The sequence below is a fragment of the Pteropus vampyrus genome, unplaced genomic scaffold, assembly GCF_000151845.1.
Source record: "Pteropus vampyrus isolate Shadow unplaced genomic scaffold, Pvam_2.0 Scaffold101, whole genome shotgun sequence".
Lineage (NCBI taxonomy): Eukaryota > Metazoa > Chordata > Mammalia > Chiroptera > Pteropodidae > Pteropus > Pteropus vampyrus.
The window spans coordinates 6,446,688-6,468,631 of NW_011888882.1; the positions used below are offsets into that span (position 1 = coordinate 6,446,688).

At 37.6% G+C, this 21,944-nt stretch overlaps 1 protein-coding gene across 1 annotated transcript in view; it reads right to left on the reverse strand.

Annotated features, from left to right (window-relative positions):
• Positions 1 to 21,944, reverse strand: part of ARMC2 (armadillo repeat containing 2) — an 87,786-nt gene that overhangs the window by 25,550 nt on the left and 40,292 nt on the right. Inside the window, exons 9-12 of the mRNA XM_023533402.1 lie at positions 18,901 to 19,003; positions 17,301 to 17,524; positions 4,395 to 4,540; positions 516 to 615 (exon numbers count right to left, since the gene is read on the reverse strand). Of these exons, the coding sequence (XP_023389170.1) occupies positions 516 to 615; positions 4,395 to 4,540; positions 17,301 to 17,524; positions 18,901 to 19,003 (573 nt within the window). The remainder of the gene's footprint in view (positions 1 to 515; positions 616 to 4,394; positions 4,541 to 17,300; positions 17,525 to 18,900; positions 19,004 to 21,944) is intronic.

Sequence of the window (21,944 nt, forward strand, 5' to 3'; positions counted from 1 at the left end):
TTCTAAATACGAGGTCAAAGAATTAGAGAATTTCAGGGGTAGATGAATCTTCAGAATAGACCCAGTGTATGCAGTATCCCAAACTTCAGTTTGTATCAGAAGTCCCTGTGGTTTTGTTGAAGTACAGATGGCCAGGCACCTCCCAATCCATCTGGCTGATTAGGCCTGAGGTGGGGTCTGTAAATAACCAGCGCACCTCATCCCACCCCAAGGTGACTCTCATGCAGGGGTCTACAGACCACTGGGAAGAATAACACTGTGGTCGTCCACTCGCTCCCTCTCTAAAGCAGTAATCCTCCTATCACAACCACATCCTATTGAGGCCTGTTCTGTCTCAAACTACTCCTTCCCCAACGCCTGCAGGTAACTCTTTGCCTCCTAGAGCAGCTTGTTACAAGTCTAATGGAAGATTCTAATAGAAACCTTTACATTCAAAACAAAGTCATTCAGCATGGGCTTACATGAATACACTAATGCAAGGACACACTGAAAAATTAAACACATGAAGAACTGACCTGCTTCTTCTGGTATTTGTTTATCAGATTCAAAAACAAGGCATAACATCTGGAATAGCTGGCCAAGGCAACACAGCAGTCATGGTAAGAAGTAAGTTTGCTGCAGAAATACCAAATGGGAAAATAAAAATAAACTTTGCTTTTCTTTAAAATTAAAGTACACATAGTGCTACTTTAAATGCAGACCTTCAAAGTGATGCCGAGTGTATGAAAAGGAGTCTAGAAATAATCCACACACCAGTCCAGAGAACCTTAGGGAGGCTTGCTATCTGCTCTAGACTCTGGGGGCATGGAGATGGGAAATAAAAAATGTTCTTTGAAAAATAGAAATCTGAAGCTTCTAACACGTATATATGGTGTAAATTTACACAACCACATGCTTCAGAAAATGCGAGCCAAGAAATTTATACAAAATCTGGTTGGATACCAACCTGTAAATCCCTTCGGGCCCCATCAGCAGCAAATATTAAATACACTAGGCTGGTAGTGGTATACTAATATTAGGTAAAATAGATCTTAAAGCAAAAAGCCTTGAAAATGGCTTCAAAATTCCTAAGGAAAGCAAGCATGCAAACAAACAAGCAAAACTCACAAGGCAATATTGACAAATTTACATCAAATTGGGAGATGTTCAGAAATCTCCCAATTTATGATAGATTAATTGATAGATTAATAGGTAAAACATCATTGATATTTTAAAAACTTCAGCATGTACCAGACCATAAACAAGTCTCAGTGAATTTTCAGAGCATTGGTATCTCACAGATTACATTCTCTGGTCAACATGCAAGTAAATTCGGAGTCAAGTTAAAAAATACATTAAAAGACATACTTTTGGAAATTTAAAAATATAACTTGTGGGTCAAAGAAACATGAAAATCAATACTTAGATATACTACAAATACTACACAACACTACAAATCAAAATTTGTGGGATGTAGCTAAAGCAGTATTTAGAGGAAAATTATAGCTTTAAAAAGGCTGAAAAGACAGGAATTGAGTTTCTATCATAAACAGCTAGAAGAAAAATTTAATATGTCCAAGGACAATAGATGAAAGGGATTAATAAGGATAAGAACAAAGGGAATAAAATAGAAAACATCTGTTGGTTCTTTGCCAAACTGATAAAAAACAAAACAAAACTGGCTAACCTTTGTCAAGGCTGATCAGAAAAAAAGAGAAACATCATAAGTAATCAAAATTAGGAATAAAAATCAATATCAATAATGAAGAGGCAGTGTAGCACAGTGGTTGAATGTACGAATTTGAGAGCCAGACTAGCTGGTTTGAATTGTAGCTCTAAGACTTACTAGCTGTGTGACCCTGGGAAAACTACCCAATTTCTCTATGTCTAAATTTCCTCATATGTAAAATGAAATAACAATAGTGCCTACTCTCTAAAGTTGTTATAAGGAGTAAATAAATTAGTATTTGGAAAATACTTAGACTATTGCCTGGCATATAGTAGGCACTATATTAGTACTTGTTAAATAAGTAAAATAAGTAAAATGAGACATAATTAGAGATGCAAAGGAGATTAAAAGGATGATAAGAGAATATTTGGAACCACTTTATATTGTTTGAAAACTTAGATAAAGTGAATAAATTCACATAAAATATAACTTTTTTTGAAACTGACACAAATAGAAATAGAAAATGTGATTAGGTATCTAACCATTAAAGAAAGTGCATCAGTAGTCAACAATATTCACACTCACACACACACACACACACACACACACACACACACACACAGAATAAAATAGTCTTTCAAGCCAATTCTACAACTTTTCAAGAAAAAGATAAATTTAATTTTCACAAATTCTTCTAGAAAAGAGAAAAAGTCATAATACTTTCCAAGTCATTTTATGAGGCTGGTATAAACTTGACACTAAAACCAGACAGGGCCAATATGACAAAGGAAAAGTACAGATCAATCTAATTCATAACCATAGATGAAAAATCCTAAACAAAATATTAGTTAACTAAACCTAGCAAAACGTAATGGTTTAACATGAGAAAATCTATTCATGTAATCTACTACATTAATAAATTAAAAAAAGAAAATCCACATAATTAAAATATATTTAAGGCAAACATTTGAGAAAATTTAACATCCATCAGCAGAGGAAATTCTTCCTTACCTTTCTAAACAGTATCTACAAAAATCTATAGCAAATATTATTTTGAGTTGGTAAAACCTCAAAGACACTTCCTTTAAAGTCAGGATAAAGGAAGCAGGCACAGCACTCTCACAACTTTGCTTTGGACATTTTAAGTGACACAGTAAGGAAGACGTGGGGACATGGATGAAGAGTTGTAATAATTGGAAAAACATTACTCTTATTTGCAGACAATTTGCATAGAAAACCAAGAAACTCTATAGATAAACGCTTATATCTAATATATTTTAAGAACTGTAGATACAAAATTAATAAGCAAACATCGACATTATTCATACACACCAGCAACAGCTTATCAGAAAACAATTTTTTGAAAGATTACATTCAGAATCACAGCAAAAGCCACGAAGAAATAAATCTAACGAAAGATGTGCAAAATGTTTTTGGAGAAAAATTACGAAATGTTATTGAAAGATATGAAAGAAGACATCATAAATGTTTACAGATGGAAGACTCAGTATCATAAAGGTCTCCCCGCTCCCACTCCAATTACTCTACATACCCTCAAGGTCCCATCATGGACCTTAGCTGATTCTCCAACTCATCAGGAAGAGAAAAGAAGAATATAATTCATAAAAGACAAAAAAAGTAATGGATTCATTTTATCTTACAGTAAGACAAATTAAATCTATAATAGCAAAAACAGTGTGGTACTGGTCTGAGGATGGACCAAATGAAAAACAGACCTGCAAGTGTATGGAATCTGTGTTTGACTGAGTAGGCATTTAAAATTAGTGAAGAAAGGATGGTGTGTTCAATAAAAGGTGCTAGGACAACTGACTATTCCACCTAGAAAAATAATTAAATTGGGTCCCTACGTGCCACCATACACAAAAATAAACTCTTTATGATTTTATAGTGCTTCAAATCGGGAGTCATTAAGTACCCAGAATTAAGTACCCAGAACAAAGCTCAGGAAATAATAATAGATCTGATCTAATAATAGATCACATCTGGAGTCGCATTCTCAAACTGGGGTCAATAACCAATTAAGACTTCAGGAAATTTTCTATTTATTTAAATAACTACCATATTATAGTTCAAGAAAGGCCCAGGTCTCCTGAAAAGGATCATTTCGTAAAAACACTGGCAAAGAGCAATGAGGGAGGAAATACAAATGTTTACTCTAAAGACTGTTCTGAAATTTATCGACATCTTACTTTGAGGCAACCTGGATTCAAGTGATGATCATTCCTGCAGTAAAGTAAGTGTAAACGTGATAGTCAATGTGTGAGCCAAAGTTCAAACAACTGAAAGAAAATAATCTATTACAAATTGTAAGATCAGACTTTCTAAGCAATGGTCCCCCTTTCGAGTTAAAACTGTTAAGTATTGTTTCTAAGGATATCAGATAGTTTGCCATGTTTTGTGATATAGTTCTTTATCTCCAATAAGCTAACAGAAATTTTTGTTTGTCTTTGTTTGTTTTGTAAAAGTACTAGAATAACTCACAACTCACCAAAGAACTAAAGTGACATAATTGATGAGTTTAGAATCGCATTAGAAATACATAGGAAATGGAGTCATTAGTTTAAATCATTTACTTTAAACTTGGGCAGCTAGACTTACCTTCGCTGCTAGGTGTAAGAAGCAAAAATAGGATACCTTGCCAGCCACACAAACAAATATTAAAGGTAACCTGAAATCTAAGCACTGGCATTTCTGTAAGGCTGCTTTGTTTTCCTAATCTACCTACCTGAATATTCTGGCAATGTTGGTGCAGACATCCTTGTCGTCTGTGTGCTGCCCCATCACCACACAGAGCTGGGGAAGGGCACTGATGCTTAGCAACTTACTTCTTGCTAATGGTGAATCAACCAAGTTTCTCAATGTAGCAGTCATCTAGGAAAACAACATGTCTGTATCATTTTTTAAACTGAAAAATTAGCAACACTAACCAGCACAGCCAACTCATTCCATAAGTTTCATTACATCAGTTGCTAAACCAAGGCCCTATTCTGCACCTCTCATCAGAGAACATAGGCCTAGCCACAAGCAGCATGAAAGGAAAACAAGGAAATTAATATAAAGAAAACTACTTCAGTTCAAAGGTCAAGAATGGAATATCCACGTTCATAAGCAATTAGTATACCAAAACCCTGGGGTTACAGAAATCATCATCTGGGTTTGCCAGCAGTCACGTGGTCTTCACTTGACCCTGAGACATGCCACAGCAGTTCCACATATTTAAAACTTCTTGTTCCATATTCTTTTTAAGTAGCACCAAATAATGCTGTGGCCAAAGAATTATATTTAAGACCATTAGTTTCATTCTCTTCTAAGAGGCAAGTGTTGATTTCTTGCAAATTCATCTTTGTAAAAACTGTTCAAGCAGGCTATCTACTTCAGCCTTTGTCTAAAAGTGGAGGAGAGAACAAGTTAGTAAATTCATAAAACGAATGTTGCTGTTATCTAATAATTTTAATATGCAGTGTGATCTTTCCTCACAAGATAGTACAGGCAGGTTAAGATAGAGTCAGCTCAGGAGTTGGATGGCCTGTTCACATCCCAACCCCACCACTCACTAAGTTGGGTTAACTAGTTAACCTCCCAGAGCTTACTTTTTCTCATCAGTAGTGTAGGGATGATGAGAATTGCCTTGGAGTTGTGAGGATTCATTGAAATAAGATGTGTGAATGGCATTGCCAGTGCCAATTCCCTAACAGCAGCTCAAAAATTCTGGGTCCCATGCCCACCTGTGTTGTGGGACTTCACACCCAACATGCAGAAGAGAGATCACTGGCCTTACAGTCAAATGATGGAGATTCACATCCCAAAGCCCTCCCTATTTATGTGACTGCAGCACTCACTCTTTCCTCGATTTCCCCATTTCCTCATCTGTGAAAAGGGAGTTACATCCCTGCTCACCTCTCAGGGTGGCTGTGAGTATAGATGGAAAACATGTAACCAAGCATTTGTGCACTGTAAAGCATGATGTTGATATAAAGTGTCATGATAGCTGTAGTTAATAAACTTTAAAAAATTAAGATGACCTGTATCTTTGATTAGTTTCCCTTTGTAACAACAGCAACAAAGATTTTGTTAGATTGTAACTGACTTTCTCAAAAGCAAAGAAAATAAAAATAATGCTTCAAATAAATGTGCACAAGTCTTTTGTAGTCAATTCGATTACATGGCAATTCGGTAAATACTTCCCTGAAAGCTTCAGTAGCCAAAATACTGAAAGGAAAATGAACTAGAGAGCATTTCACTTAACCATGGACCTATAATACAGTCTCCTAAGCTAAGGAATGGGTCTTTTGTGAAGGCTAATAAACCATCCTAGACATTCCAGGCCATCACAATGGAAAATTCTCATCACTTGACCCTAGCTCTACCTGTTCTCCTTCTTCAAAGACAGCCCAGGCACTCCGGCAAGTGCTGCTGGTTGACGTCAAACCAAGGAATGACGCAAGCTTTCCCACTTGGACACCAGCGAGCACAGATGCCCGCATGAGTCTTAACCTGAACCCTGGTAGATGGTGATGGTGGGAGATGGTGGAATTCCCATTCTAACCACACACACAGGAATAATTCCCTTTCCCTGGTCCCCAAGGCTTCACTGATTTCTACCTTGATCTGTAGTCCTTTTGCTCCCCACAACTAACCTCTGGTAAGGCACACTGTCAGCAGAAGGGACCATAGTTTTCTTAGGAGCTTTTAGTTTCTTGTTTCAACCTTAGTTTTGTTCTCCCTGATAACCCATTTTCTCACCTCATTAGAAAAGGTTAAGATAGCTCAAGTTTCTTTTGCCCCCGAACTACAACTTTTACAAATGGAAGCACACATTTACATGTGACACATCATCTGATTTTAAATCCCTATGCATTTACTGCAATGTCACATTGTGGTACACATAGTAGAGTCAGATGTGATACCTCGAATATTTCCACATTTATTGGTTGTGATGCCGAAAGAATAATATATGTGAAACATGTACCACACCCCTGAATAATAAATAGTAATACCTGAATGTATGAAACCACCATCAACCCAGTTGCTCAAGTCCCAAACCTCAGAGACATCCCAGAATCCTGCCTGCTTTTTGTCACCACCCTAAGCCCTGCTGGCTTTTTGTCCATTGCTCTTAGGATAAGATTCGGTTTCTTGACCATGATCCATACGGCTCTGTATAATTGGACTCTTATCAATCCCTCAAACTTCTTCTCATATCATATACAAACTATTTAATATCAAGCTATGTAATATTATGTCTTATTGCCTGTCTACTCCTCTATACTAGCAGCTTCAGTGAGGACATATGTCTTGTCTGTCTTTTCACCGTTGTGCTCCCAGACACAAATCCAGTGCCTGACACACAGCAGATCCTCAATAAATATTCGTGGATGGAAGGAATGGTTAAATACCTACATAAGAAGGACTAAGTGTAAATAAAAAGGTTAGGATATCAAAAAGCTGCGATTAATCAATATCTCTAAGGTAGATGGATTTTAAGATGATTTTAAAGAAGAGGAATAAAAATATATATATATATGAATGAAAGACAAGTGACTTCCTAGAGGGAGACTGGTCCTCCATGTATTACGCTATTATTTCTCATTCATGACGGCAGCTCCTTCTAGTTTCCTAACTCTTCTCCCTGGTTCTCTTTTCACACCTGGTTAGTCACCAGCCTACCTCTTCTTTCCATTATCAGGTTGCTGGTTCAGTTTAAGCCCACTTCATCTCTTTCCCAAACTCAATATCCCGCTGACTGGCTTCCTTCCAGTCTCTCCTCTGCCTGGCTCACCTTCCCACAGCGGCTCCCTGTGACCAGAGGGAGCATCTCAGGACTCAACCGTCCTGGTTCAAAGACCTTCTCTGACCTATCTGGCAAAATGCAGACTCTGCACCACACACAATGTCCTCGTCCTTTCATAATTCCAAGCCTTTGAACAGACTATTGCCTCTGCCTATATTGTCTCCCTCCATCACACTCCTGAGCCCCTTCTTCAACCTGGTCACCTCCTGCTCATTTTTCTGGACCACATTCAGGCTCACTTCTCCTCTGTGAAGATGTTTCAGTGGTTGATCACTTCATCTTTCAGGTTAACAAATCGTCCTGTTCATGCCTGCGCCATCCCCCTCACAGAACTATAACTTCTTGTCTCATGCCCCTTCTCGTCCATGGTGAGCTCCTCGAGGGTACAGACCATTTCTTGTTCCTCTTTCTACTCAGAGGACAATGGATATACCCATGAAAAGCTGGCCGGATGAAACCCAGGAGAAAGAGAAGGGGAAAGAGGAGAGGAGGAAAGGAAAGACGGGAAGGAGAGGGGAGAAGGAGATGAAGGGACAAGGGAGATGGAAAGGGAGGTTTTTTGCCTTTAAGAAGCCCCTGGCGAGGAAGTGCCTGAATCAGCAGAGGCAGGGTGGTAAACCAGAGTTTAAAGACCTGAGAGAGGAGGATCAGGAGGTCGCCAGGCAGATTCAGCAGGGAAGGCCCCCCGTTTGGAGATGCTGGCTGTGAGCCAATCTCACTGTGGGGGCGGAGGTGGGGGAGGGGCCGAATGCTGAGCAGAGACAAGTGGCTTTTTCTGGTAAAAATGGAAAAACATTGGTGGGAGGAGAGTCTAGCTAAATGCTGTGGTTAACAGTAAAAGCGAATTCTAAGTCAGCCCACTTAACTCTCAACCTCTTTCCAACTTTTAAGAGAGATATATTTGCGGAAATCATTAATGAGTCCTGTGCTCTGCAGCGGAGCCTTTGTTTTCCAGCCCCGGCGGGGGCGGGGGGGCGGGGGGGGGCGGGGAAAGCCCACCCACTGGGCCTGCCCCCAGAGCAGGTCACCAAAGTCCAAGCTTTACGCTCTGAGAAATGCATCTGTTTCTTTCTTAACGTTCTACTCTAAATTACAGTGTTCCTAACTCTACTTAGTCATGTACTTTGCTATTTTATTGTATATACTCTTTTAAGCTATCTCAAATACTTTATGACAAAAGAAGAAGTAAAACTTATAAGCATGCCTAGATGCCTGATTAGCTTCTAAGGACTTACTGGAACAATTCCCAATCTCTTAACTGTTATCTTACCAAGAAATAGGAAACTGAAAATCATGAGTTTCAATTCTTTTTTTTCCCATCTCCTAATGTGCAACCCCCTGGGACAAACATACTGACTCAGAAGGCAACCAGCGAGAAGAAAAAGGAGAAGAATGTGGAATTGATAATCCACAAAGAGGATTAGTAAAATTTTAAGTGTCCTTCTTTAGTAGCACTTGTTAGATGATGTCTGGGACAGAAGGGGACCTAAATTTTTGGCATATATCAAGGAAGAAACATTCTGGTGTAATTCTGGTTACTGATCTACTGCTGAAAAATGACTGAGCCACCCTCTACAACTTTATGGTGTTCACTTTTTCTGAGGCGGCTATTTCTCTCTGTGTCCGCCCCCGCCACCCCAGTTCCTTTGATCATAAGAGGTACTGCTCCCCCACTCCCTCAACCCCCTGCCATCAGAATGTCCAGTTAAAATGACTGGTGACTTTGGCCAAGCTGTCCTATCTCACATTGAATTAGTTGGGCCTCAAAGTTCTCACTGTGCAGTCAACATTGGGAGATCCATTTTAAAGGGAAAAATTATATTAAGAAGTGATGAGATAATTTAGAAAGCCTCAAACAGCATTTTAGTAGAGCAAAATTAGAAGTAAAAAGATTCAGCATCTGTTTTTTCAAATCAATTATAGGTACTTAGTTATCAATATCAAATTATGTTTTCAACTGTTAATTGGTTAAAAAATCTTAGTAAACACAAGAAATCTTTGTCTTAAAATATGAGGCCCTCCTGATTTGGATCACTGGACTTATGAATGACAACACAGGACCAGAAGCTGTGGCCCCATCAGAAGCTGTGGCTCCATTCCCAGCTTTCTCTACTGCACTGGGGTGGGCACAAGGTGGGGACGGCTCCTTACTCCACCTGAGCCTCCACACACTGCTCAATTCCCCAGAGGATGAACTGCTCTCTTCCTTTTGCCCTATCCCTCCATCGGGGTCCTCAGTCCCCAAGGAACTCACCAGATCTTTCCCTAGAAGAAATTCAGCTACAAGAGCTGCCCCAGATCAGAGGAGCTTGTAGCTCATAGCCCACCACAGAACAAAGGCGCATCGCAAGCTAAACAGGCTTTTGAGCTAGGCTGGGAACCTCACCAACAACCATGACATTGTTCCTTCGAGAAACATTTTCTCAATTTCAAAAACCACCGTTCAAAGAACCTTTGGAACATAATGCAATTGAGAACTGTATCATTAATAGTTTGAAAGTTATTATTTTTCTTCCTTAAAATTAGCATCAAGATTGTTTGATTTATTTTTATACATCAAATGCTATCGTGAAAAGGATTTGAGTAGCTACTTCAAGATTTATAGAGCTATCTCATGAGCTTGATCTCATTTGCTCCCTAAACCAACCCCATGAGACAGACGGGAAAGGTAATTTGAGACCCACTTGTCATATGAGGAAACTGAAAGCCAAAGAGTTCACCAGCGACCAGGTAGGTGGGTATCCTGGGCTCTGACTCCTTGTCTGTTGTCTCTCGAACTCTATTTGGCTGTCTCTAAAAGTGTTTTATTTCTCAATCATCTGGAATATCCATAACCAAAATCCTTCAAGCTTTATCTCAACTTAACTGCCAACTGCAAAATGGTTCACTTCCCACTGATGATGTGAAAGAATAAACAAAGCCACCAGAGACCACAAACAGTGTCAAATGATTTAAGACCAAGGCCATACCATTTTCCAGCCTCAGCAAAGCCATCGCCCTCTACGAATAGAAGCACATTCATGTTTTGGATCTGTGCCCAAGTGAGACCACATATATGCCAAAACCAGAGCCTATGTGGTAACCCAAGAAGTTTCATATTGTCTCACATGTGATAAGTACAGTTCTGGCTGAAACCAGTGACAAGTTGCCACTAAACACATGAAACCACTAGTACCGAAAATTCCTAAGCGTTTTGTTGGAGTTAAGATAGACACATATGAAAGTGATATTAATTCATAATCCTTGATAATGCTTGGTGCTTGGCTATGGAGCCTGTTTGGCACATTCCCTCCGTGGGTATCCTACTTGAGCAGGAAATGTTTCTGTCCTCCTCAAAGCCTCAATGCCCTACTTTGGGACTCTATTTAACATTTGCCTATGTTTATTACTGCTTGTTTACTGCCTCTATGTTAGTTACCTTGGTAAAATGAGGAGGAAGCTCATTCTTCTAGTTGTGGCTATTATATGGATCGGTATAGCTTAAATTCTGAATGCCGTATAACTATATAGAATGCCAATGCAGTAAAATAAAGAAAATTAGTCTGAAAAGGTAATGCATTAAGAACTACCAATAATAACACCGATTTGCACAATTACATGTTAAAGTGAGTGACGTTTCTTTATTACCACAACTAATGTCTACAGTGAAGAGATGAGGCTGAGCAGATAAGACAGCACCTGAAAAAGCAATCGGCTCTCTCCAGAAACTGTAGGTGTAGGAATATTTATTTCCCACTCCTGAATTTCCTTCCTTATGAGGAGACATCCTTGAGCATAACACTCCTAGCTACTCTCCACCCTTCACTTTATGTTGGTGAGCACAGGGTGTTCTCTGTGCCTTCAGGGGCAGATGTAGCCTGTGACTAGGTGACAAATCTAATTTGGGGGTTCAGAGTTAGGAAGCATGCCTGCCTCAGCTATAAGCTACATCCTCAGCCATGGTGATAACCGTCTCCCCCTACCCATCCGCCTTAGTTTTTGTCTCTTATTTCCAGGTTTGAAACACGAGGCACTACATTTTGGGGGGTCTCTGAGTCTCCCCAAATCTTCAGATGTGCTGTCCCTGGAGAATCTGAGGTGAACATGAGGTGCCTATATATAGCCCCTCCCAAGAAAGAGAGAAGTAGCCTCTGACTGATTCTCATGCCAATTGGGCGAGTGACTGGTTAGTTATACTACTGGGTGTTCCTTTATAGAGAGAAACCTCATAAGTAGAAAATAGCTATCCCTTTCCCAAAAAATGCATCATTAAAAAATTAGCAAGCCTAGTAACCAATACCAAAGATTATGACAAAAAAAGTTTCATGTAATCTCAAAAACAATATGCTAATAAGCAAAATAAACCGGACATAATATTCTAGTTAACTTTATTGTACCCTATCAATTTCCTGGTTTTGATAATGTAGTATAATTATGTAAGATGTCACACTGGGAGAAGCTAGGCGATGGGTACACAGGATGTCTCTGTACTATTTTTATAACATCTTGTGAATTTATACTGTTTGAAAAAAAAGTTAAAAAAGGGGGGGGCAGACAAAAAAAAAAGTACACACTGTACTTTCCATTTATATTAAATGCCAGAGCAGGCAGAGCTTATCTATGGTGGACGAGGTTGGAAAATGGTTCCCTCTGAGTGCTGGAAAGTAGGAATTACCTGGGAAGGGGTGGGAGGAAATTTCTGAGGTGATAGAAATCTTCCGCATCTTGACGAGTGGATTACATGGCTGTATGCTTTTCTCAAAACTCATCAAACAAACATATAAGATTTGAGCATTTCACTGTATTGTAATAAATTATATACCGTAATTAAAGCAATTGGAAAATAAAAGACCGAGTCTGCTGCTTCCTATTCAAGCAAATCCTTCAAAAGGGATGCTTTAAAAATATTTTTTTTTGTTTAATCATCAAATCTCCAATAAAATTATCTGTAAGAATTTAAGAAATATAAGGACGGGAATATTTGCTCCCATTTTATAAGTATGCAGTTTATTTCCTCCAATAACCAGAGCAAATGTCCATCAGACAGACAGCAGTTACGGCCTCGGTTCTGATTTCATGGTCTGAACAGGCAGACTTCCCACAGGTAAGGGTAAGCCAGAGAACGAGAGTGTGCATGCTCATAATAATTAATTACCTAAATACAAATTTATTAATCTTTACATTTTAAAATTATTAAAGATAACTAAGGCAAGATTTAAAGAACCCCAAACGCCTTGGTACAATCTTTAATTACTAATGTAATTTAAATGACTGCTTAATTAAGTCCCCAAACATCGGTCAAAAGTCTCTCTTAAATCCCCCAAATCCTTGAAGTAGAGAATAACTGGCTTTGAGAACTTGGGGTCCTTATGCACCCAGAATCCTGCATTGCCGATGTAATACCCGCCTTCCAGTTTTAGATTCTCTTCAGCACTCTTCTCCATATAGCTTGTGAAGGCCAAGAAACAAAACAAACGAACAAACAAAAGATTCAAGATTTGAAATCCGCCTCTAGCTTGGTCATCTTAATTTCTTGTGATTTTTTTTTTTTTCTTCATCAGAAGGAATTGCTCTTTGAAATTTCAAGTTTTGGAAATTCTGATCTTATTTTACTTAATAAATTTCTGCCGAGTGCCAACTCTGTGCCATGTCCTATTCTAGATGCTTTCATTTAATTTTCCCAACTAACCGTTAAGCCAGGCATAGCCAGTCCTTCCGAGATGAGGAAAGCGAGGCTCAGAGAGTGACGAGCAGGGTCAGTGCTCGAGCTGAAACGCCAGCTCCGGAGTCTGTGCTCTCTTCACCGGTCCACATGGTGGCACTGAGTTCGGTCCTAACACTAGGGGCACACACCAAATGGACCCTCAGGGCTCTAAGGGTGACGTAGTATGTGGTAGGGAAGGCGTGGAACATAGAATACAGGAGTGAACTCAGAGCAGCCAAAAGGGAGAGTTTTACTCTAGGGCTTAGAAATTAAAAAAAAATAAAAATAAAAAAATAAATCAAAAACGATATCAAAACATCTTTTAATTTAAAAATACAGAGATAAAGAAAATATGTAAGATTTAAAAGGAACGAGAGCTCCTGCATACTTGACTGCTCCATACGAAGTAGAATTCCTCTTTACCTGTGTGCTCTCTACGGTATTTACCAAAGCTGACCAATCCTTGCTTTTAAAATCTCTATTCTCTTGTACATTATCCTTTCTTAATTTTTTGGTCACTTATTTTTTTCTCTTCTCATTCCACAAATTCGGCCATTTTACAGAATCTGTCCTCAGCCCTCTTCTGTTCTTTTTCTATCCTCTCTGCCTGAGTACGCTCATTGCCTTTCTAGACTTCGACTATCACTTCCATGTTAATGACACCGAATCTGTTTTTTTTTTTTTTTTTTTTTTGCGGGGGGTGGGGGGTGGGGAGGGGTTACTTTCTCTGCTATAAGCATTAGTTCAGATCTCAGTTGCCCATTGGACACTACCACTTGGCTATTCTGTTGGCACTTTAAAGTCTTACATTAAGACTCATTGCATAATTTCCTCCTCTCACCAAATCAGTTCCTTGTGTAACTCCAATTTCTAATAATAATTTTATCACTTTCTAAAACACCCCGGCTCAAAATGTCTGAGTCATCTCTCTTTGTTTGATTCGTTTTTCTTGTCCCCAAACTCAAGCCAAAGTGAGAGAATGGAACAGGGATTGACAGGGGGTGGGAGGGTCGAACTGACTAAGAAATTTCCATATAGATAAAGGAAGAATATGACACTGGAGATGTACAGAGCAAGGAGGGAGTAAGATCAGGATTCAAAGGACCCTCTAAGGAGAAGCCTGCAGGCTTAGAGGCCAGAGAAATGACACAGGTAAGAGAGGAGGGAAAGCAAACTATGTTATCTGGGGTGCTATAGAAAAATTTTCACTTCAAAAATGTAGCTGAAGCAGAGAAAGAATGTTTTTTTTTTTAAGGATTGAACTCAAAATCAAATGAGTCAGTCTGGAAAGAAAAGAAGGTTGGAAATACAAAGGAATGTTCAAGTCAATCTGGGTTTCAATAGCTATATTATATACCTATAAATTACCCAACTATAAATGGGAACACCTTGAGATTTTCTTCAGTTACAGTGAAGCAGCTTTGAACATAATGTTCTCAAGACACAACAGAAAAAAACAAGATGCCAGGGGAATTTGGGCTTGGTGTGACTATGACAAATACAGAAGACTCTTCTCCACTCCCCAGAAGCGGGGTAGGGTGGAGAACACACAGATTTTCTGATGGTGGGGACTCCAGTAAACTTCCTCATCTCCTGTGTTATGCCTTCTAATCGTTGGCCTTTACCAGTCAGGGATGAACCCTAACACCTCGTAATAATCCATTTTAGATCAACGGAGGCAAATCTCTATTTCTGTCTGTGTTACCTCTTTGGGTCATGCAATTTATTACTGGCACTTAGGGGGCCTTGTCTTTTACCTGGCCGATATTTCTCTTTTTCCAAGTTTCAGGGAACTCTCCCGAAATTCTAATATTCTGGAACTTAGTGAACATGCACAGTTTAAGCTTCTTTACCCTTACGATTTTACAGACACACTCATGACTCCAGTTTTCCCAGACTGGGAGCATTACTACTTCCACTTGAGGCACAGGTGGTAGCCCCTCAGTTTCTCTCAGCATCAGCAATTGGTCTCTCAACCGTCTCAGAATGCTATCAGGTACCCAACAGGTAAAACTGAATGCAGCATCGAACATGTGGAAGGACCATGGTTTTGTAGAAGAATAAGACACTGTACACCATTATCTGGACACGAGAATCACCACAAAGTTGGCCCCCACTGGCAGCTCTCTCATCCTTCATTCTCTTACTCAGCACTCAGAACACACCAGGCACAGAGCAGCCACTCTACAAACACCTGTGTCATCAATGTCTCCTGGTGTCAGCCACATGGTGATCAACATATGTGTATGTGTATATATATATATATATATATATATATATATATATATATATATATATATATATACACACACACACACAAGAAACAACACATATAAAAAAACCCTTCAAAATCTCAGTGCTTCAGTATTTTTTCCTGCAAGCAACATTAGCCCACATGCTGTGGAGCTTTTCTTTTACGCCCATTCCTTGATCATTTTCCTTTAGCTCCATTATGTCTAAAATCTAATAACTGCAACAATGCCTCTTAATTGGGGATACTGTGTATGAGATCTTAACTCTCCAATTGGTCCATACCACTGACATATCCTCCTCCCACTACTTTTCAGCTTTTTGGTCTTTATCCATTTAATATCTTGTACACATTCATCTTTCTGCCACTCTGATATCATCTCTTCCTTCCACGCATTGACCTGCAATTGCTCCCTGGTGCTCTAAGTCCACATTCTGCAGCCTGGTCCTCGAGACCCATGACCGTCGGCTTTGAATCTCACCTGTACGCTTTTCCCACAGAAACACTCTGCTCTAAGACAGATCCCCCTCTTCAGAATCCCCGCTTCCGCCACCCTAGCACCTTGTCCCTTTCCCGGTCTGCCAGTTTTGCAAATTCTACACAACCTTTAGGGCCCAGCTTCAGATGTGTTCCGTTCATTCAACAGCCTCTGACAGGATTGTGTTAGGAAAACAGGATGAATCTGGCACTGTGCCAGATGCTAGAATGTACAGTTTTGTAATAGGAGGTCCCCAGAAAGTGTGCTAAAGCTACTGAGCTTCTCTGGGTTGAAAGTCATAAAGGACAAGAAGCCCTGGCTGTCCAATGTTACCCGCCTTTATCTTTTATACTTTTTTTTTTTTTTGCATTTTAACAAGGAATATAATTATATAACCAAAATAACTATTAAATGAGAGAAAATCTTGAGGAATTCAATAACACTGGCAGCATGAAAATAATGTTTCTTAAGTTTTCCTAGTCAGAAGATGACACATCCAGTAGAATTTTTAATCATTTGTGACTAAAAGAGGTTTCCACATTTTTTTTCAAAATGGAGACAGACCATAAAGTCCAAAATTAATAATCATCATAAACACTTTAAGCATCTTTAGACCAGGGTCTAAATCTAATTTTTAACATACTTTCCCATAGGCTTTGAGTGCTCTGAGTGCTTAATCAATCCTCATTAATTGACAAGTGCATTTCAAATCTCATGAATTATTACATCGAAGATGCTATTATCTGATACTACAAATACCATTAAAGTGTAAAATCTCATCTAAAAAAGAATATGAGAGCTGAAGCAGCACTAATGAAAATAATTTAATGATAAAATTTAATCTGCTGCAAAAGAAGTAATAAAACTTTTAACACATAACAAATTTTCTCTCCTTACCTTGGTCATATTAAAGGGATCCAGTCATGTTACCTTCGTTTCTGCAGTCTTAGGCCTGCATGTCATCTACATACCCTCTCAACAACTCAATATCATTAACTTTCTCTTTTTTATTGTAGATACAAGATTCATGGTATTTAACTACCCATCATCATGAATACTCTCCAGATGAGGCTTGTTTTCAAAACTCTAAAAGTTAAAACTCTGCCTATTAAAATTCTGATTATAACATGCAATCGCTTCACAGAAAGGTGCTGCTTTTTCATTCTTCCAGACCTGCATTCTCCACAGGGTCGTGGAAATGGATGTCTGCAAGCTGTGTGGACAGCTGCTCCATGAAAAGCCATAGAATAGCCTTTCCAGTGGAAATGGGCACACACAAGGAGGAGGTGGGCAGTGATTGTTGCCCTTGATCCCTGAGGTGGGGCAACAGCCCACCCGTTACCTGTTACATTCACCTGGCAGATAACTGATACTAGGTAATGTGAAAACTAATTTTACATATCTAACCTTTTCAAGTAAAATACTTACTTGGACTAACAAATGGCCTGAGTTAGGCAAACATGTACTGCATTTCTTGGTGTTCTCATTTATTTGCTTTATCAAATTCATCAATATTTCCACAGCACCTTTGCTGATCATTTCGTTAAGAAATCTTGGATTTCCAGAAATGAATTTGATAGTCCCCACACAGTATAAAAAAGCTTCGGTGTTAGTTTGCAGGTCTTCGCTTCTCAGGACCTCCAATAATGATTCTGTCAAAAAGATGGATTATTACAAATGTATGAGTATAACAGCTGGGGAGAGATATATTAAAGTGCTTGTATGTGAAGATCAAATACAGTTTGTAAAATGTTAGAATCTACAGTCAAATGCTTGTTAAGGGTTACTCACATGGCATAAAGAGGAAAGCTTACTTTGAGCTAAGACAAATAATAGTAATGACAGCAAAAGGATGGGATTATAATATATAAATAAGGAAATGTTCTGTAAATGTCATTCCCTGCTTCTTATTAACATTTACCAACTTCTATTTTTGGTTACAAACATTTTGAGTTATCACAAAATAACAAATAAATAAAGTAATTTAAGAGTTACATTTTAACAAATGTTTAAGAATATACCAGCTGCTAAATGAATGGGAAATTAATCAAGATAGAAAATCTCAATCACTATAGAAAGGGATACTTCGAATATAACACCCACCCTTTCCCTAGACAACTTAAGAGCATCCATTCATACAATACACAACTACTAGGTTTTAAGAGTAATCCAAGCAACTCTGATAAGGTTAATTATGCCTATCTCGCATCTGATTTTATTAATATCAGTGTGAGCATTTGTCAGAATCTTTCTTTGTTTTCAGTCTACATTTCTCAGTGAGCTGTTCAGTGTTTGACATTTCCTTCAGTACTGGGTTTGTCCCTGTCTGCTGGGGTAAAAAAAAAAAAGATAAAGATCATTTATTTTATGTTATAAAAAGAAGACTCAAAGTATTTTCCATGCTACTTTCCCTTAGATCGGCAATATTAATTCATAAAAAATTTCTATTTAGATAACTATTTAAGCATCTTATTATTTAAAAGTATATCAAGAATTAGACACTGTTATCTTGGTAGTTAGAATGTAATACAATTTCTCTACCTACACATTTGAAACACATTTGAGATACTTTGTTGTCAAATTTCTATAACAGTTAGAGATGTCTTCCAAGTTTTAGTCATGCCTACTAAAGACATAAAAACTTTTAATATGTCAAATACTATTAAATGTGTGTTGGTTTTTTTCCTAATAGTAACCCCAAGACCGGGAAATGAATTTTTAAATAGGGAACACTTTGTAAAGTCATGTTACTATATACAATAATGTTACTATAGGCATTAAAAAGAAAAACAAAACAAAACAAAAAAAAAAACAAAAAAAACAGACTATCCTCTTAGGCTCCAAAGGATACATTAAATGGAATGTGGTAAATGCAGTGAAGGACCAAGCAAAAAAAAACATCATACAACTTCTGCATATTATTAGAAAATAAAATATTCCAGCTATCATGAATCGTAACTTTACTTTGCAAACTTTTCATTTGCCCTCATGCAACATTTGCTCAATGGTAGCTCTGATTGATACTTACCCAAAATGCCATCATTTTGAATCAGAGAATCATTCTTCTCATTCCTGCTAATTTTAAATATAAGTTTGCAGACATTAAGAAGATTCTTTCTGCTCACTTTAAGCTGCAGAGAAAGAAAACACATTTCTATTGCAGAGGGAAATAAAGACATGCCATTTATATTTTTTGACACAAAAATTTTAAAGTGCAACAAGAGTATTTTTAAAACATGAAGAAAATTTCTAAAAAAATCAACTTTCAAAAATTTTGGCCACATATTTGTCAACTATGGTATCTGATTGACTCATTTATAGTAAATACAATATGAATGATATTTAGAGTAAGTACATTTTAATAGTAAGCATTCATGTCTTCCTACAGTCTCATGTTTATGTGAGCTTACTACTTTTTAAAGAGTTTATGAGGAAAAGGGGGGATGATGCTGTTTAATTAAATGGAGTAACTGCTTTAAAACACAAAAGTAAGAAATAAAGATACCAAAGTTTCAAATTAAATTACCTTAAAAAGAATGCATAGTGCAGGTGAAAAAAAAAGGAAAAGGGTATTCTCTTTATCATTTGTATAAAAGAAAAAAAGTCATATTCTCTGATTAGATTATATATTTATTTTTTTTAAGGTTATTTCTGGAATGCTTTGGGATAATCACAAGTAATGTTCAAAGTTTAAAATTACCTTCTAAATCACGCAAAAATATTCAAGTAAATTAAACAGGGGCGATAAGGAAGTGTATGTTTTTAAAAAACAGTACAGGAGAACTAACTGAATCGAATGGTCTAAATTTGTATATTTATCTACAGTAGTAAAAACTAAAAAGAAAAATCCTAAGTGTCCAAAATTAGGGACTAATTTAATAAATTGTGGAACATCGATACTATTCATATTGAGCAGTAATGACAAGTATTTAAATGAATAACTTCTGGGGAGAGGGGGAGGAGGGAGGTAGATGGGGTAAAAGAGGTCAAAAGAATAAATGAATAACTGCATTATGTTTAAAAAGAAAGACATTTATAAGCTATTATAAGATGGAAATATGCCATGCCCTCATTGCATGTGAAATATGTTTGTAGGAATACAGTCATCTGAATAAATAAATATAACTGTGTGAAAAGGATGGCATATGGGTCATTATATCATCATTAAAAAGTATCTTTAAAATTATCTTCAATAATGTTTATTGAGTTTTCAGTCAGTTTAAGAAAAAGATATTGAAATTTGTCAGACACATTTTTTAAAGGCTTGTTCTGTGTTCAATCCACAAATATTGAGCTCCACTGTATACGAGGCCCTGTGCTGTTCACGGTAGGAGATACCGTGATGAAATCAATCAGCTCTTGCTCTGGGCCTCTTCTGTTATCTCAAAGCGAGCCTGAATATTAGGTGTCGTCATTTCCATTTTCCAACTGAGGAGACTGCTCCTCAGATAGGTCATGTCAACTCATCTCAGAATCACCTGTGCAGGCATGTATTAGAAATGCAGATTCCCAGGCCTCACCCAGCCCAACTGAATCAGAATTTGCATTTCAATGAGTTCCCCAGGGGATCCATGTGCATGGTCCAGTCTGAGAAGCCCTGTTAAGGAAGCCTCAGAAACTGTCACATGTGGCAGAATGGAGAGTCCTTCTGTCTTCAGGAGGAAAAATGGAAACGAGAACTTATAAACATTTTTCATAATTAAGTGTTTAAAAAAACATTGCATTAACATCCAGAAAATAAACTAAAAAAAAAAAAAATAGAAAAAAAAGTTATTTGCCAATGGAAAATATATTGTTCTTAATATTTAGGATTATATTTTAATCAGTTGACAATCTTCCACTAGACTTTGAGGTCAAAATCATGATTTATTATTTCTTTCTATATGGTGGTGGTATGTAGTATGTGTTATGTACTTAAGCTTGTTGAATAAATGAATGAATACAACTAACTTCACACTCCCACCCAAATCATATTTTTAATGAAAAGTGTCAAAGGAAAAAAAAAACTGTTGTCAGAGTTTTTATTAAAAACAACAACAACAACAACAGATAACCCACAATTTCCAAGTCTGCTATAAGGTCAGTTTACATTCAGAGCAAATTCCTTTGCCTTCTCTTTTGCTAACTGTAAAATTATGACTTTGAGACATGAAAAGATAATAAAATATTAAATTATATATAAAAAATATAGACTACCTTATATAAAACAGCATTTCCACCCAACACTGTCCATTTCCTTTACTCTGCTTTATTTTCTTCCCGCAGTACTTATCAGCCCCTTTGGCACTTTATGTGTTTACCGTCTGTCTCTTCTGCTACAGTGCCAGCCCAGAGGGCAGAGGCTATGTTATCTACTTGTACTCCCAGTGTCGAGAGTCCCTGGCACAAAATTGGTTCCTTTAGTGGGGTATTTTTCTTACATTAAAAATAGTAGTTTTTTCTATTTAAAGCAAATTTGAAAAATTAAAGAGAAGTTTATAAATCACTCATTATACTACCACTATATATAATCACTGTTGACATACTGATATTTCTTTTCTTTTTTTTTCTCCTGTATAGGATACTAGATTTTTTCTCCTCCTGAATATAGTTATATTCATACTGTACATATGTCTGTACTCTAAATAAATCAACATAGATTGATACATTTTTAAAAGTTTTGATACAAAGGCTAAAATCAAAATGGCTGTCTGGCAAACCTCATTTAACTAAGAATGCAAGAAATCAGAACACTATGCTCATAGATTTTTTTTAACTTTATAGTTATATAATTTAAAATGTCTGAATTATAATATTAAACTGGTAGATAAAATATTGACAGGAGTTTTAGAAACTTCTTAGTCCTGTATATGTTTAGTGTTTTGCTGATTTTTTTTTCTTCAACAGCTTTTTATGTGGTCTTTTTAATATTAACATAGAACTCCATCACCAAAGCCTAAGTGAAACAACATCTTGCCTGGAACATTATCGGAGATTCACGAGGCAGACAGGAAGTTGGGCTTGAGGGTCCTAAAGGTCCTTCCTGACCTCGTGGTTCTGCAGTTCATCAGGAGGGACCGCCTACCCATCTCT